At 40.9% G+C, this 16,715-nt stretch overlaps 1 protein-coding gene across 11 annotated transcripts in view; it reads left to right on the forward strand.

Moving 5' to 3' along the window:
- LOC144521044 (membrane-associated guanylate kinase, WW and PDZ domain-containing protein 1-like) overlaps nucleotides 1-16,715 on the forward strand; it is a 97,557-nt gene that overhangs the window by 54,031 nt on the left and 26,811 nt on the right. For 3 of the 11 annotated variants that reach the window (XM_078255273.1, XM_078255277.1, XM_078255283.1), the window contains 11 exons: nucleotides 5,260-5,379; nucleotides 7,239-7,427; nucleotides 8,627-8,849; nucleotides 9,158-9,205; nucleotides 9,476-9,558; nucleotides 10,141-10,179; nucleotides 12,169-12,226; nucleotides 12,497-12,606; nucleotides 14,190-14,312; nucleotides 14,911-15,096; nucleotides 15,721-16,332. In XM_078255273.1, the coding sequence (XP_078111399.1) occupies nucleotides 5,260-5,379; nucleotides 7,239-7,427; nucleotides 8,627-8,849; nucleotides 9,158-9,205; nucleotides 9,476-9,558; nucleotides 10,141-10,179; nucleotides 12,169-12,226; nucleotides 12,497-12,606; nucleotides 14,190-14,312; nucleotides 14,911-15,096; nucleotides 15,721-16,332 (1,791 nt within the window). The remainder of the gene's footprint in view (nucleotides 1-5,259; nucleotides 5,380-7,238; nucleotides 7,428-8,626; nucleotides 8,850-9,157; nucleotides 9,206-9,475; nucleotides 9,559-10,140; nucleotides 10,180-12,168; nucleotides 12,227-12,496; nucleotides 12,607-14,189; nucleotides 14,313-14,910; nucleotides 15,097-15,720; nucleotides 16,333-16,715) is intronic. The other 8 variants (XM_078255280.1, XM_078255284.1, XM_078255276.1 and 5 more) reach the window with 7 other exon arrangements.

Below are 16,715 nucleotides of genomic sequence, written 5' to 3' on the forward strand. Positions count from 1 at the left end.
ATTTCCCCAAATGGTGAACTGTTCCTTTAAGTGTAACAGACCCTAAACATATATTCAACAAGTATACTGTCAGCGAATGACGTGACTGCTAAACAGAGGAGTTGAGTGCCGTACATATTCTCTGAGGCTGTAAAACTCATTTGCTGGTTAATGTGGCCCGGGAAAGGGAAGTTTGGGGTCCCCTGCTGAGCTGCTACCCCGCGACCCGACCCCCGGATAAGCGGATGAAGATGGATGGATGGATGGATGGATGTAAAACTCATTTCATCAGGTTTTACCAAATGTAGTTCTGGTGTTTTGGTGGATTTAAGACAAACCAGCAGTGAACACAAAGCTTTAGCCTGGGCAAGATTAGTAGGCTATGTTTGGGTTACTAAGGAAGGAGCTCCTGTTAAGACTCTCTAGCTGTAACAAACTGTCATAAAAACAGTCTGAGCCTGTTCTACAATACCAATCAATACCTCTCTGTGTTATTTGTTGTGTTATTTATGCATGACACGTACATGTACTGTAAGTTATTTACATGAACCGCTTTTCTGTCTCTTACCACAAATTGAAATTACAGCACAAATACATTGACATGGTTAGAAAACATGCAGAATCAATATCTTGTAACATCACACACACACACACACACACGCACACAAACACACACACACACACACACACACACACACACACACACACACACACACACGCTTGCACCATTTCTTACAGCCACTGCATTTTTTTTTTTATGAAAGTCTCAAACCTTTATAGGTTTAGAAAGTGTGCAGCATCTTTTCAGTTACACTTAAGTGACACACTAAGGTACACTTAAGCCAATGTTAGTGCTGAATGAAAATTCCATCAGTAAAACCGAATATGTCTTTAGTGAATAATCATAACCACTGACCATTAAACTTAAAATGCAGTGTGCAAAAGTGGCTTTTTCAAGAGCATATTTGATGCCTGCAGAAAGCCCGGGCCTGTCACATTTGATTTTCTAAACGCAAAACAAAGTAGACAGCAGAACACAGAGATCTAACCGTAATTTTACTACAGTTCAAAGAACTATCAATCAAAAGATCTTTCAGTTGTGATTAATTATTCTAATTATTTTTAGCAATGTACGATGGCTTTATAAAGCTTTTAATGTTGTTTCTGCCTGGGATGTGTCTGTACTGGGAAAACCAAACAAGAAATACAGGGAGTGGAATCAAATAATGTAATCCACTGCAATAGCCCTGCAATAAACAAAGCTTATAATGTTTTTTTTGTGACAGAGAGATGTTGCTTAAGCTCTTTGGTTATTTTTAAGTGGTGCTTTGTGTTGTTGTTGTATTGAATTGCATATATTTTACAGGTGTTATTGTGCCTACCCTCTGTGCCTAGCCTTTATAAAGGCTCTATGGCTGTTTTTTCTTCCCAGTACAGCAAAGTTCAAACGAAAAAATTAAAATGAACTCTTTTGAGCATTTTTGTATGTTCTCTGGATGAATAAGCGCCCAACTTCTCCCTGAAAAAAAGATTACTCTCTGCTTGGTTTGGTGGTATTTCAAAACTAAAGACATTTTCAAATGTGCTTGTGTTTAATTTTTCCATTCATGCATGGGCTGGCTGGTTTCTCACAGTGAAAGAATGGAGACCATTGATGACTGTCAGTGGAAGTTAGTTCATCAGAGCCGGGGGTTAGGACTGAGTATGGCTCAGTCATTGTTTCTCCGGCCAGACAAAATAGAGACTATCCACAGTGATAGTACGGAGACGAGTCTGACCTCATTGTTGCTGTCGTATACTGAGAGCATTCAGTCTCTCTCTCTTGTGAGTTCAGCTGAAGACAAGCCGCAGGGTATTCAACAGGAATTATCTCCCAAAATTAACAGAGTCTCCATAGTTTATGATTCTGCCTTTTCTAAAAAGATGTGATTGTTTCTTTAGCAACAGTACATTTTATCATCAGATGGGCTTGAGCTGTCAAGTGCTGATGAAAAAGATATTTTATCATTTATGTATGTTTATCATCTCTCAGTTATAGAAGAGTTTCTGTTTAATAGCGGTGGGCGATATAACAATATATGTACCATGACACAATGTAGATTTGTCTACTGTCAGAGATTTGCTGCATCGTTTATACCATAATAGCCATCCCATTAATATAAGGTTGTATCAGGCAGTTGTTGACACCGTTGCAATCAATGATTACTTTATAACAAAACTGGATGTTTAGGGCTGCAACTAACAATTATTTTTGTTGTAAAATATAAATGTTATAAAAGTAATTTCCATCAAAGTTTCCAAAACCCAAGGTGTCATCATCAAATGTCTTGTTTTGTCTTACAGTCTAAAACCTAAATATATTCAGTTTACAATGATATAAAATAGAAGGCAAAGAAGAGAATAGAAAAGGCCAGCAAATGTTTGGCTTTTTTGCTTGAAAAGTGACTTAAACAATTATGAAAATAGTCTTTGCCAATTGATTAATCAATGTTTCAGCTCTAATGAATTTTGCATCAATGTGGTGGAGCACGTGGGTCTGTAAGCTACTTACATTTGCAGGATTAGTGAAAAACAGACATTCCTGTGTGTCTGCTAATTTTAGCATTTTACCCATTAACATTTTAACAATTATTCACATTATTGATTAATCTTCAGATTTCTTTCTTGATTAATCAATTAATCAATGGCTCTATAAAACATAAGAAAGCAGAAAAAATGCCCATCAGAATATACTTGAGTACATGGTCACATCATCAAATTCAACAATGCCTTTATTCATTATTTATATCACAATATATACAGTATATACATACTTTGTATATCGATATAATGATACCATGAACCATATGACCTACTATGGAATGTGTCTTATTGCATATCTTCATATCTAAACACTAATGCCACTTCTGGCATTACTTCAGTAATACTATTATATATTAAGACCCACAGCAGTCTCTTTGTTTTTTTAACGTATTTGTGCCCACTAGCTAGACTCTAGTTTTTGTAAACTGTGCTTGTTTATGTATAATGCACTGCGGGATGTAAGTGGGTTTTACTGCCCAGCTTATAGTCCAATAGTCTAACTAGTTCAACAGCTGGTACTATTAGACCAATAGTCTAATTTCTTTTTAGTTTTTCCATCTTCAGAAGAAGTAAGACTGCTCTTGTTTGGGAGTAGGTTTAAAACACTCAGGTGTCCACACATTAATTGTGTGTTTCTTTCTACCCCAGAATATTGTTATACTGCTGTATCATGATAATTGTGACAATTGTCTTCTCTTGTTTGAGTTTGCTGCAATCAATAGTTTTCCAGTAAGAATATGAGATTAGTTTAGATTGTGAGTACAAACAGTACTGTATCCTCGGGCATCCATGGCTGTGCTGTGACATCATAGATTACATCACAATGTGGGGACAGATGATTGATTGTTCCCACACAACAAGAGTGATTTCCTACTGTACTGAAAATACTGCATTTAAATTTCTGCAATATTTCACAGAGAAGCACAGTACAAACAGGAGGTCAAGTTACATAACCCAGAAGCACATATATAAATATAAACACTGCAAATGTGATGCAGTACCACTCAAGTCATCATGAGGGTTACAAAATCAAAGAAATCAGATAAATTGTTTTATGCCAAACATATAATGACGCAACACATAACAGAAGTTGAAAGAGGCTGTGTTCAGCCTTCAATATTCTGTAATATAGGCACACCAGAATTACTCATCCTATCAGATACAACCACTGTGGGGAATAGCCTGGAATAACAGCTCAATTCCCTGACAGCGTCATTAGAGCACACAGAGCCTCAGAAACATCTCGCACCATGGGACCACCTCATCCTATGACTCAAACTCCCAGACAACTTCACTTTCATCTCATCCTGATCCACTGAGGCATTTACAAAGCAGCATGTTGCTTGTGTGCTGCTGTAAACGGTCAGTTTTTGTTTTGTTGCTCACATTCTGAGCACTACATCTTGTCAACTAAATTACCTCTTCCTTTATCAATTCACCTTGAGAATCATTTTCAAAATGGCAGGAAGAGAAAAGCGATAAAGAGAATCAGTGTCTGCCTTTGCAGTGAAGGTGCAGAGTTGCTTATTATTATTAGGTGTTTGTAGGCTGGATGTACCCTGAGGGATGCACAGTGTGAGCTTGCATATTGGAGAGGCTCAGGTTCTCGTTTAGTTCTATTCTAATCTGGCCCACAATGCTTCCCTGCTGCTGCTGCTGTGTATTACAGTGGAGTGTATCTCGCTTGAGAGGGGTGTGATATGTACCCGTGTATATGTCTATATGTATACACTCCTGTCCTGACCACAGATGAGTTACAACTTCCGTCAACCATCTGGCCTGTCATCTCATCTTCTTTTTGTAAAGACAGAGACACAATAGCCCCTGTCTCTATTGTCTGGTGTCAGTTTCTTCCTACAAAGTGTTCCCACTACAAAGTGAAAACACGGCAGACCACTAATCATTAACTCCAGTGGGGGATCAGGCTCAGGGCATTAAGGCCAGCAAGGAACATTTTAATGACGGTTTACCTTTTTACCTGAATTTGAAACCAAAGAGGTGATTGAGGACCTCTAATGTGAAATTCTGCCAAATTATTTCACTGCCTGATGTTTTCTCTGGTGCCATGAAAGAATAAGTCCTGGTTTATATTGCCTCAGACTGAAGAGCTCTTATTGTACTACACTTAAATCTAACACCTAAGAATGCAGTAAGTGTAGCTGTTCATCATTGTAGTCGTAACAAGGACAATGCAGCTTTAACAATCAATAACAGCTTAAGGAAAGTGACTATAATACTATTATGTTAGTGCATTTTACAATTTCAGACTCACCATGGATTGTTAACAGAATCAGGACTATTCCTTAAGGTGACCTTTATGTTATCTCCTGACTTAGCAGGCAGCAGTTTCCCATGAGGAAGAGAAATTTAATTTCCTGACGTAATAATCACAGCCACTCACCAGTCTTTCAATCACACCCTCTTGATTTCAGAACTCTCTCATTTACTGCTTCCCCGTGGCGGTCATCATCTCAAAAAAGCTGAATAAATGTTGGGACTGCGTTTTAACACTAATGTTAGACTTATTGTAAGGCTTATTTGTTAGGCTTAATATAAGTATATTGAACATGTTGTAATGCCAGGAGGAAAAGTCAGATTTCACATCCAGTCAATTGTAAGCAATATAGCTTGAATTAATTACATTTTAATGGGTTATTGACAGCCATCTAAACTTAGTTTGTTTCTTCCTGTCCTTAGGTACGACCCGCCCCCCTCGAGACGGAGAGGTCCCAGGGGTGGATTATAACTTCCTGACTGTGGAGGACTTCCTAGAACTTGAGGATAGTGGCACACTACTGGAAATAGGAACATATGAAGGTGAGGAAGATGATCATAACTGACACTCCATACAACTCATGATAGCACGCAGGTGTCCTGATTCTCCACAGATACAATGAGCATAGCAACAGTTATTGTTTCCTACATGCAGGCTGGCTGTAAGGCTATGCACTCAGTTGATTCTGATTAGACTGTGCATGGGGGGGGGTGTATCCAGGAGACAGCAGGACAGCAGTCCACATCTGCCCCTCTCACTCTGATTAGGACAGTTGTGCAGCGATAAGTCTCGTACCAACACAAACCTTTTTGTATAAACGTGTGTGTGTGTGTGTGTTGGTTGTTGTTTGTTGTTGGTGTTTATTCAGTGTGTGTTTGTGTGTTATGCAGGGCTAAGCCAAATGTGTGTGTGTGTGTGTGTGTGTGTGTGTGTGTGTGTGTGTGTGTGTGTGTGTGTGTGTGTGTGTGTGTGTGTGTGTGTGTGTGTGTGTGTGTTTGTGCAACATTAATCTGCTTGGCACTGGTTCTGCTGTGTGTTGGCACGTTCCTCCCTTTCACGCAAACATGTCAAATACCTGTCCACAGGAATCTATGACCATCCAGACAACCACAGCAAGACAGGAGTATTGATTCATAACTCACGTTTTATGGAGATATGATTACATAGAAACCTCTTTGACTATACATACCGTCTTGTGATTTCTCTCACTGTTTTGTTAAGTATTTTTGGTAGATTAACCAGTCACCAGTAGGGTCGACAGGAAATTAGGGGATATGAATCCAAACTGTTTAAGGAAAATTTCGGCATTATGAAAAATATTTGCTTTCTTGGTGAGTTAGCAGAGAAGATCAATACCACTTTTATTTCTGTACTGTAAATATAAAACTACAGCCAGAAGGTGGTTAGCTTAGCATAGAATATAAAACACTGGAAACAGGGGGTAACCGCTAGCCTGGCTCATTCTGAAGATAACAAAATCTGCCGACCAGCACCTCTAAAGCTCATTAATTAACATCTTGTAGACATGCTAGCTGTCTCGCCCTGTTTCCAATCTTAATCCTAAACTAAGCTAATCGGCTGCTGCCTGTAGCCTTAAATTGACAGACAGACATGAAAGTAGTATTGATGTAGCATGTATTTTCCAGGCAACCAGCAGAGAATCCAGGAAGTTGCTGCCCCCGACCAATAAATGGTCACATAACCCCCCTGTAAACAGCACATTGTCGTTTTTACACTTTGGGTTTGTACAGATTAAACAAATGAGATATACCGTTTTAGAGAACTTTAGAGGAGCTGGTGGGTGGATTTAGTTATCTATTGAGAAAGCTGGGTTAGCTGTTTTTCAGTCTTTATGCTAAGCTATGCTAACTGGTTGCTGGCTAATCTAACTCTGCTAGGTAAGTAAGTGTATTTCCCAAAATGTTGAACTATTCCTTTAATGTTGCTCTTACATTGTATGCATTAGATCCCTTGGTCAACAGGGTGCCTCTATCTCTATACCATACCAGAAAAAAAACTTGATGAATTCTTTGTGTGCAACACTGACCAAACAGTTTCAGTCAGAAAAAGCTGCTAAAACAAGCTGGCTGTTGTGAGCGGGTCCATTGTTTTTGCTTAGTATGCTTTCAGTGTCCAGACAATACAGCTGTGCAGCTTCGAACACAAACTAGAACTGTTCTGCTTTCCCACCAGCTGCGTATTTTGACGATTTGTGACCACATTGTGATCAAGCTTCATGTCTTCTCTTCTCAGCTTAAGATTGGGAGGTTTCATAGATCCTCTCCCTGCTACCTCTCTGTTCCTTGCTCTGCCTGTTTTTATCCCAGGCTTCCTCTCTCTCTGTCTCGGTTTCTCCTTCTGTGTCTCTCTCAAGCATGCTAATGGCCTTCTTGTTGCCTAGGTAACTATTATGGGACCCCCAAGCCACCAAGGCAGCCCATCGGTGGTACAGTGATTCTCAGTGATGCAGGCTCCCAGCAGTCCACCCCAAAGCGCACCAAGTCCTACAATGACATGCAAAACGCCCGAGTAGTGCCTGCTGACGATGACGATGACGACCAGGCCACGGAAATGAACAACAGTTTTACAGGTGAGGGCGTTGCAGCACCTCTCCAGCCTCCTCAAAAGTTTCTTTTGTAGCTCTCTTTGTTTGTGCATATGTAGTATTCTCCATCTGTGATGTGTTGAGTGGATGCCTGTTAAGGAGTGTCTGTGTATGAATGTGTGTGCCCCGAGGTTAGGAATACAGAAGGAGAGAGATCATGTGTGTATGTTTATGATCCTCTACCCTGGTGTACGGTGCTGGGTGTCTGGCGGTTACATCATGTCTTTGTGATGTTGATTCCTTTTTCTGTGAGCTTCCAAACACTGCCATCTGCCTGTCAGGAGGGGTGTAGTGGGGGAAGATGTAGATTACAGGCTACACTAATTATCTCTCAATGCTACAGGCCTTACATCTTTTCCTAGCTGTATCTTACCTTATCTTTCACTTTTCTTGCTTCTGCTCATTAAATACCTTCTACCATGTTCATCAAGTGTAAATATTTCTGCCTCAGGTGATAGTAGTATTTTCATACCAGATATTTCTTAGCACATCTTAGCAGAATTTTTATCTACATGTAAATCAATTCCATAATATATGTGTAAAAAAAGAAAATAGGTGATAAAAGATTTTTATGCCACAGCTTCAGCGTTTTCCATCTTTTTCCTCTCTTCTTTAAGCTCTATCCTGTTTTTTGAATGAAAGAGATGGTTTCTTTTTCTTTCTTGATGCTGTGAATCTATGCCCGCTCTGTGTCCCCCTGCCAGGCTGCCAGTGTTGAATTAGCATTGGATCAAATCCTGAAAGGCCCACTGAAGTGGTGGACATTGGGCTAAAACTGGGGAGTAATGGGGGTTGGGATAGCTAGCTTTAGGAGAAAGAGGTTATGGGTGGATGGGTAAAACGGGGTGGGGGTCAAAAAGAGTTTGGGAAAGACTGTTGCTGAAAGAATTAGCATATTCCTGGGGCCCTTTCAGTACACTAGAAATGGGCGGGAGCCAAATTTAAGATAGGGGGAAGGGGAAGTGCTGGGAGTTGGGTTAGGTGGTTCAAGTTGAATATGTGCTAAAAACTATCCAGAGTAAGCATATCTGCTTATTTCATCTGTTCTTTTCTTGCATGCACAATACATAAACTGCTTTTTGTTCTTTCTTGTTGTTGTTGTTGTTGTCGTTCCCTGTGGTGCCCGTTGTGTTACCCAGGATCTTTAGTGCGTAGTCTCTTCCCCTCTCCTTTGTTGTGCACAGGTAACCCTAACGACCAGGACGAGAGCCGCGGCGGCATCCTCCGGCCGTACCCCGCACGTGACAATGCTCCATCCTGTGGTCTGAACAATGCGGCCACCTCCACCACAGAAAGCGGGCAGCAGACCCTTGCAGAACCGCAGGTCTCTCCGGAAGACCCACAGGGGCCGCTGCCTGAAAACTGGGAGATGGCCTACACTGAGAGCGGAGAACTTTACTTCATAGAGTATGTATCAACAAGCTGCAACATTTTAGTTTGATCTGCTGCATCACAGTCTTTGCACTGCCTGAATAAACATTTCTCACCGTAGCTCAAACCGTAGTTGGTGTTTTCTGTATTTTACCTGCACAATTATCCCTTTTGTTCGTCCAGTGGCTTGTCTTCCCCCATGATTTGGTTTTTAGGCCTTCCCAGCCAACCTGCCCAGCCCCCTGGGTGCCACTGCTTTCCTGTTAATCCCTGCATGTCCCGATCTCTAAAGGAGATCACATCCTGATCACCTGACTACCTCCACCTCTCTGTCCTCTCTGCAGCACGGCAAAGGCACACCACCAGGACATGGATGTATATTTTCAGAGCTTGTATGTTCATTTCTGCTATCACTGATTTACAGTATGTTGTTGTTTAACAATAGAGGGAAATGTCCGGTCGTTTATTGTTGATATCCTGTGTGTGTCGCTCTGTTGTTCTCATTTCTCTTTGCAGCAGGCGCCTTCTGTCCTCTGTAAACTTGCTGACGCGGTTTACTCTCTAATTCTTATTGATGCATTCATGCACCCCTGCTGTGCTTTTGTATATCGGTTTGACGGCCTGTGTTGAATTATTCTGTTGTGTTGTTTGTTTCCTCTCAGCCACAACACAAAGACCACATCATGGCTGGATCCTCGGTGTAGAGACAAAGGCTCCAGGCCTCTGGAAGAGTGTGATGATGATGGTAAGCTGCTTCACATCATTGACACAATAAAAGTGTACATTTACACTTCAGCAAAGTGCTTTAGGAATCAATAGGTGGTGTGTGAGGTCTCACACATTGTGCTCTACTTGTGTACTGGGTGGTGGCATTAATAATTTCCCAGCGGCGTATTTATATAACAAAAGATTTTTTTTATTTGTTACGCGTCCTACATTTGCCATACTGTAAATAACTATTATCACATAACAAGATGACAAATAATTCCCAATTAAACAGCAACGTTTTTGATTAATTCCCACTGACAGTTGTGTGGTTTAGAATCCAGAAGTCTGATTGCAAAATTGCACCATCAAGTGGTGACATTTAAAGTGGCACGCTGCACTTCTCTACATTGTTCAGGTTTGTTTAGTTGTTGTATCCTGCTAATATACCTTTTGAAACTAAGGGGTTTCTGTTTCCCTATTTGCCTTTCTCTGGACTTCATCACTTCATTCTTTGTTTACTCTTGATTCCTCCATCCCCGACCCACCTCTCCTCTGCTATCCATCCCCTTTTCTATTCTTCATTTTGTTTTCTTTGTTTCATTCTGCTTTCATTTTGGAGAAGAAGGGATACATACGGAGGACCTGGAGACTGAGCTTGGTAAGGTTTTTAGATTGCTGTGCTTAAAACAAAAGTTATGCTGCCGCTCCTAAGTTTCTTTGAAAACGGATCATCATCAGATTTGAGATGGCTGCAAGGAATTGTTCAAAGAGCTTTTGACCACGAGTGATGCTGTATGCCGTTGTTATGTTTGCATTTTATGCTCTACCAGCTTGCATGCTAGAGGCAGAAGGGAGACGTGACGTTTGCTTGTGCCAGCCGCAGAGAGCAGTGGTGCATATTGAAAGTTGGTGGCAGTAATATGCTGTAATAGTGATATGACATGAAAAAGAGGAGATGAAGATGACTGTGAGCTAATGTAAACAATGAAAAATAAATTGATTGAATATGTTTCTTAGACCTCAAGGATACACACAATCTGTTTGGCTGAAACTGTAAACAAATCTATGTTTTAAAGCAGAAAAGATTTTCTCTCGATTCCTGCAGACAACAGACATGGTTTATGTTTGAGATGGTAAATAACCATCTGATGTAAACCTGACCATCATACGTTGTGACCTCATCCAGTATGACTTTAATGTTATTGGAAGTTGGTTTTATTACATTCCTTGCATTTCAGCTTCCAGATGTATTATCCTGTAAGATAATACTGTAATGTCTGTGATTTAGTCATATTTTAATCACATTTGCTTTTCATGTAACAAATACAAATTATGCTCCTCACGGTTCATGGCATGCATTACAGGAGTTATTTGCATCAGAGACACACTTATGAACTATGTTATGCTGAGGTTGATATATATACTTGGAGTTGCTTCACAGACAAATAGCAAATGGCTCAGCTGCTGATTCCCGTCCCAGTTGCAGGTTGCACAAACAACCCCATAATGGAACCAGAGCTCAGTCTCAAACAAGGCCTTAAATGTCTGGCTGTAAGCGTTTATTACTGCTGGCTGCTCAGATGCAGACGGTCTGTGATTATTGATTGTGAAATCCAAACTCTTATAAAAATGTTTACTGGACTTGGGAGAAGCCCACAGTAACACAAGGCGGTAATGCCTTTGTCTGAAATCAAATACAGTGAGGAGGAGGAGGACTGAGATGCCAACATCTTAATGGGGATGTATCAGTTTAATCCGTCCTCATCTGTCCGCCTCATGCAGATTTTTTCCAGACTTCACTTGTGTGTTGACCCCTTTGCTGTATTCACAATTTTTTTTGTGAGTTTTGTTTAGTTGTAATGAGCATAATAAAAGTGGTTGTGGGCAGGAGAGTGTGAGCCTGGTCATAATTTAGGTATGCATGTCTGTTGACTAGATATTTATTAAACATGAGTGCTACTGGCACGGCTTTAAAGGGAGAATTTAATGAGTTCTTGGTAGAAATCACAGCTAAAATTTTAGAAACATGATGAAACAGAAAAAGTTGTTTTCAAATAAAATAGAAATGGTCACGAATTATCCAGTTTTATAATAGTAAAAGTCTGCTTAGTTCGGTAATTTAATTTTTCTCATTAATGGAAGAATTTAAAAGTACAAAATGCCGTGCCATAACGAAAGCAAATCCTAATTAACCATGTTTACGTACTCAACACAACAAAACAATCTCTTACTCAGAACTGTGAAGAAAAACATTAAAAAGGGTAGAGCGCAGACCTACTCCAAGGCCAATCCATTCCAAAATGTTATTGGTTCTTCCCTGTGCCATGCTGCACCCTTCCACGCAGTTTAATGGAAGTCAGACCAGTAGTTTTTCTGAAATCCTGGTGACAAACAAACAAACCGAAAACACAACTACTTGGCAGATAACCCTCTAGTGCCATAATCAGAGATGTTAGATACGGGAGAAAGGAATGCAATCCAGTACAAATTTGCATACTATATTTACTGTAACTGTAGTTTAATAACTATGTTTGCTACACTGAATGTGTTGGAATCAACCCAATCACACTATCTCACTTAGCTCTGCTAATGACCAAGGTGAAAGTATTATTCTGTGTTTAATGCTGTGTTGCCTTCTGTATTTCAGAGCTGCCTCCAGGATGGGAAAGGATAGAAGACCCAGTGTACGGGGTGTACTATGTAGAGTAAGTTAATCACCCTATTGACGCAAATTGTCCAAATTAAAGAAGAAGACATACATTACTAATAATAATAATACAAAAGTCACTCTGTTATTATACACATTACACACACAGATAGGCCCAAAGACACACACATGCAAACAGGACTTTGCATTGCACCTTCACATTGATAAGAGCATTTGATGAGCTGGTATATACTGTAACTGTCATTTCTTTTTTTCTAACAAATCTCTACCTCTATTATCTTGTTTCTTCTCCCTCTCACTGTCCCAGTCATATAAACAGAAAGACCCAGTATGAGAACCCAATGGTGGAGGCACGGCGTCGGAAAATCCTGGAGCAGCAGCAGCCGCAGCCTCCTGAAGGTGAGCGGTATATTCGAGGTTCGTTTCCTGCCCTGGCACGGCACCATTTCTTTCTTTCTTCGTGTCTGTGAGTGTCATGTCCTTCTAGTTCGTCTAGTGCTCTCCCGGGTTTTGGCCAGACGCTTTTCTTCTCTATTCTGTGACTTGACTTCAATTTTTGTCAAGACATGATGGGGAAAAAACATTGTTATTCACTAAATGCAAATTTGGATTCTCATAGGGACCAAGTTTTACTAAAATAGAGCTGTCCAAAGCCCTGGTGTCGTCTTTGTTCAGGTTTTAATTTACGTGATTTCAAATCATAAATGCTGTATATCATTCTGTATTTGATCATTTAGTTTGATTTACCATGAAAAGGAAGAGATTTTTACTTTAGTCCAGAGGTTTTCAAACTGTGAGGCACACCTCCCCAGGGGGGCCGGGCAGAGATACTGCTGGAGGGGAAAGGGACAGGTGCAGGCTGGTGCTCTGAAAACAACAGGAAGTTAGTTATTGTAGTTTGGCTCAATGATTTGGCCCATTCATCAACACTTTTAGGAGTTAGAGCTGCTACGGTTGGGACATGCAGGTCACGGAGGCAATTAAGTTTCTTTGAAACACTTAGCACCCAATTGCTACAATTTATTTTTATTTAGCGTTAACAGTTCTCAGTCAAAGGTGAAACAACACTGATATGAGGGGTTATAGTGCGACTTGCCATGCCAGCTCCATTAACTTTGACAGAAGTGGCATCAAAGTCTGGCACAAAATTCTAATAATATAATGATGAGTAATGCTTCTTCCTTCTTTTAAAGGTTCCTTGATTGCAAACAGGAACTTCCAATAGCTAATTTTGCGTACTTTTAATGGTCCCAAATGGCCAAAACTGTTAATACAAATATAAGCTAAAACAAACAGGCTCACTAAATCCATGGCAACATTATACTTTCTGTTTACATCGCCCAATGCCCTCAAATTAAGGGAACTGTAGTTCCAAAACGTAGAGCATTATTATCCCCCAAATATAAGTAAGACAAAGTATAATAATAGGAGTGACGGCATTCTTTAATATTAATTTTTTCATGTTGCATTATCAGTATTTTTTGTCTGTACTGTGCCTCAGATTTTCCCATCACAATGTTTTGTACCTATATTCCTGGAATACTGACACTCTCCTCTATCCATTTATATACAGATGTTTGCCCTGTGTTGAAAACCTCTGGACACTCGATTTTGTCTGAGTGGGGGCCCACAGTATCAGACTTTGAAAACCCCTTCTTTAGCCTGCGATGTTATAAAATATAAACTGTTTTGCATACAAGATATATTATTTTGCAGAGATCAAATATATTTTGAAATGTAAAAATATATATGATCTCTGCCAAATAAGACTTAAGTATCTTCCATTCAAGAAATGACACTAGTAGATGCTGATGTAAATGAGTAGCTAATTACAACGGAGGTGTAAAAATACTTCCAGATGGCAAGTATGTGCTTAAAGCTCTGTGTGTCTGTACGTGTTGCTGTTAAGTGTTTCTATGTGTGGCATGTAAATACACTTTTGAGTGTGTGTTGGTAATGTGTGTGTGTGTGTGTGTGTGTGTGTGTTTGTGTCTATACAGAGTGGATAGAGGAGCACTCATCAGCAGCGGCTCCATTAGCAAACTACGCTCCAAACCACCTGGAGACCTACAGGGACCCGCAGGTCCCACCAACTCTACCTCCCATGCCTGCAGGAGCCAAACGTAAATCATTATGTTTAATAGACACTGTATATATTTCATTACTACTGATTGATTTTTCTATCATGTGTTCTTGACACGATACGTCATGTAGTAACAGAAATGTTTGTTTTTGTTCACTACATCTACATTGTAAATTCCCCCTTTGCTTTGACATTTTTCCTCTATTTTCTGGGGGGGAAAAAACTATTTAATTTCTGCTGATTTGTTTAAACTCTTTTGACATGACCTTTGAAAAGGACACCACCAACAATTTTGGAAATTACTATATGTGGAAGTGGCAAACGAATGCATGCAGACCAAATGTTGTTAGACACGTGTCAAACTGTCCGAGCTGTCCATGCATCAGCAAACACTTCTAATAACAAGACAAACCAATCCATTGTTTCATAGGCTGTCACAGCCGATGATACTGGTGCCTAACATTTGAGGAATCAGTTGTGGTCTCCGCTTGCAGATTTGTTCACATATAACAATGAAGTTTACAAAGTATGATCCTGATCTCAGAGACAAAATGACAATAAAACATTATTCAGGAATGTTGCATGTAGAATATGTGAATAAACACAAAAGTATGATTTGTTTCTCCGGTGGTCTGCAGGAGGAAAGCCTTTCTTCACAAGAAACCCAGCAGAGCTGAAAGGAACCTTTATCAACACAAAGCTGAAGAAGAGTCGTCGCGGCTTCGGCTTCACTGTGGTCGGAGGTGACGAGCCAGATGAGTTTCTACAAATCAAAAGTCTGGTGCTGGACGGGCCTGCAGCCGTGGATGGCAAGATGGAGACAGGTGCAGTACATAACCAATGTCTACAGAGGGCACTGATTTCATTCAACACACTTCTCCACTACTTCTGTCCAGTATAACCTCACAGACATTGACTTTTAAAGTCCATGACAGCTTGGGGCTGTCCCACCATGAACTCAGCACTTAAGGGCTCACTAGTCGATTATTTAACCCTTTATGCACATTTTCCATACATCTGCAACTTCACAGACCTTAATTAAGGGAATAACCCATAATACAAAGCGTTGTGGTGTTAAAATATTAGTGACTGAGGAATTGCATGTTTAACAAAACATGCAGGAGACACAAGATTAGATTTTCCTGATGATTATAAACATACATGCCGCTTACCAGCACTGTATATTTGTACGGGTTTGTCTTATGATAACACAATAGTGACTATCAAATCTTGTGAGAGTCCGACAATGTTATAGGAGTGCAATGCTAAATTGGTTGAGGGGGCACACACGGTACACCCATTAGGTCGCCTAATACATTCATTTCATTGAATAATGGAATTTTACACCAGCAGTGCTTTGACTTGATATATTAATTTAAAACCCCAGTTTATAACTGTTAATTGTGTAAATAATGGCATTACTAACAGTGTAATTTCCCTTGGTGCAGGTGATGTGATAGTCAGTGTAAATGACACCATTGTGCTGGGCTACACCCACGCTCAGGTGGTGAAGATCTTCCAATCCATCCCTATCGGTTCCATGGTGGACCTGGCCTTATGCCGTGGCTACCCGCTGCCCTTTGACCCTGATGACCCAAACACCAGCCTGGTGACCTCAGTGGCGATCTTAGACAAGGAGCCTATCATCGTCAACGGACAGGAGGCATTTGACTCGCCTTCCAACCAGGCCGGATCCGTTAATGGCATGAGGGAGCTGCGGCCGCACAGCCCCTCGGCGGAGGTGGCGTCTAACGGCTCGCATGGCTACTCCAGCGATGTGGTCACCCTGGCCTCATCCATAGCCACCCAGCCGGAGCTGATCACCATCCACATGGAAAAGGGCGACAAGGGATTCGGTTTCACAATTGCCGACAGCCTGACTGGAGGAGGGCAGAGGGTCAAGCAGATAGTGGACTATCCGCGCTGCCGTGGCCTAAAGGAGGGGGATATTCTGATGGAGGTCAACAAGAGAAATGTGCAGAATATGAGCCACAATCAGGTTGTGGACCTGCTGAGCAAATGTCCCAGAGGCAGTGAGGTCACAATGCTGGTGCAAAGAGGTATGTATTACATCTTGATGTCAGATATTTGGATAAATAGATGCAGGAACTGGAGCTTTGACGTGTAAGGATGTGCGATTAAGCACACAAAAGAATGTACTGCTGTCTGCTGAACAGACAACTGAACAGACAACAGCTTGAATAGTTGGCATGTAAAGAGTGACATAATGAGAAGGCAGAGAGAAAAGTGAGGAAGAGAGTGGGTGGCAGGTTGAAAATGCTCGGATTGGATGGGATGAAACGAAGAGAGGAAAAGAGACGATGGGTTGAGTTAGCATGGCAGTGAAGGAGCAGAGGACTGTGGGAAGGAGTGGGAGGCTAGGTAGAGAGGCAAGATGGATGAATGGGGGGGGGGGGGGGTGGAAGAGCTAGGTCAGGGACTT

Source organism: Sander vitreus, chromosome 7 (assembly GCF_031162955.1).
Source record: "Sander vitreus isolate 19-12246 chromosome 7, sanVit1, whole genome shotgun sequence".
Classification (NCBI taxonomy): Eukaryota; Metazoa; Chordata; class Actinopteri; order Perciformes; family Percidae; genus Sander; species Sander vitreus.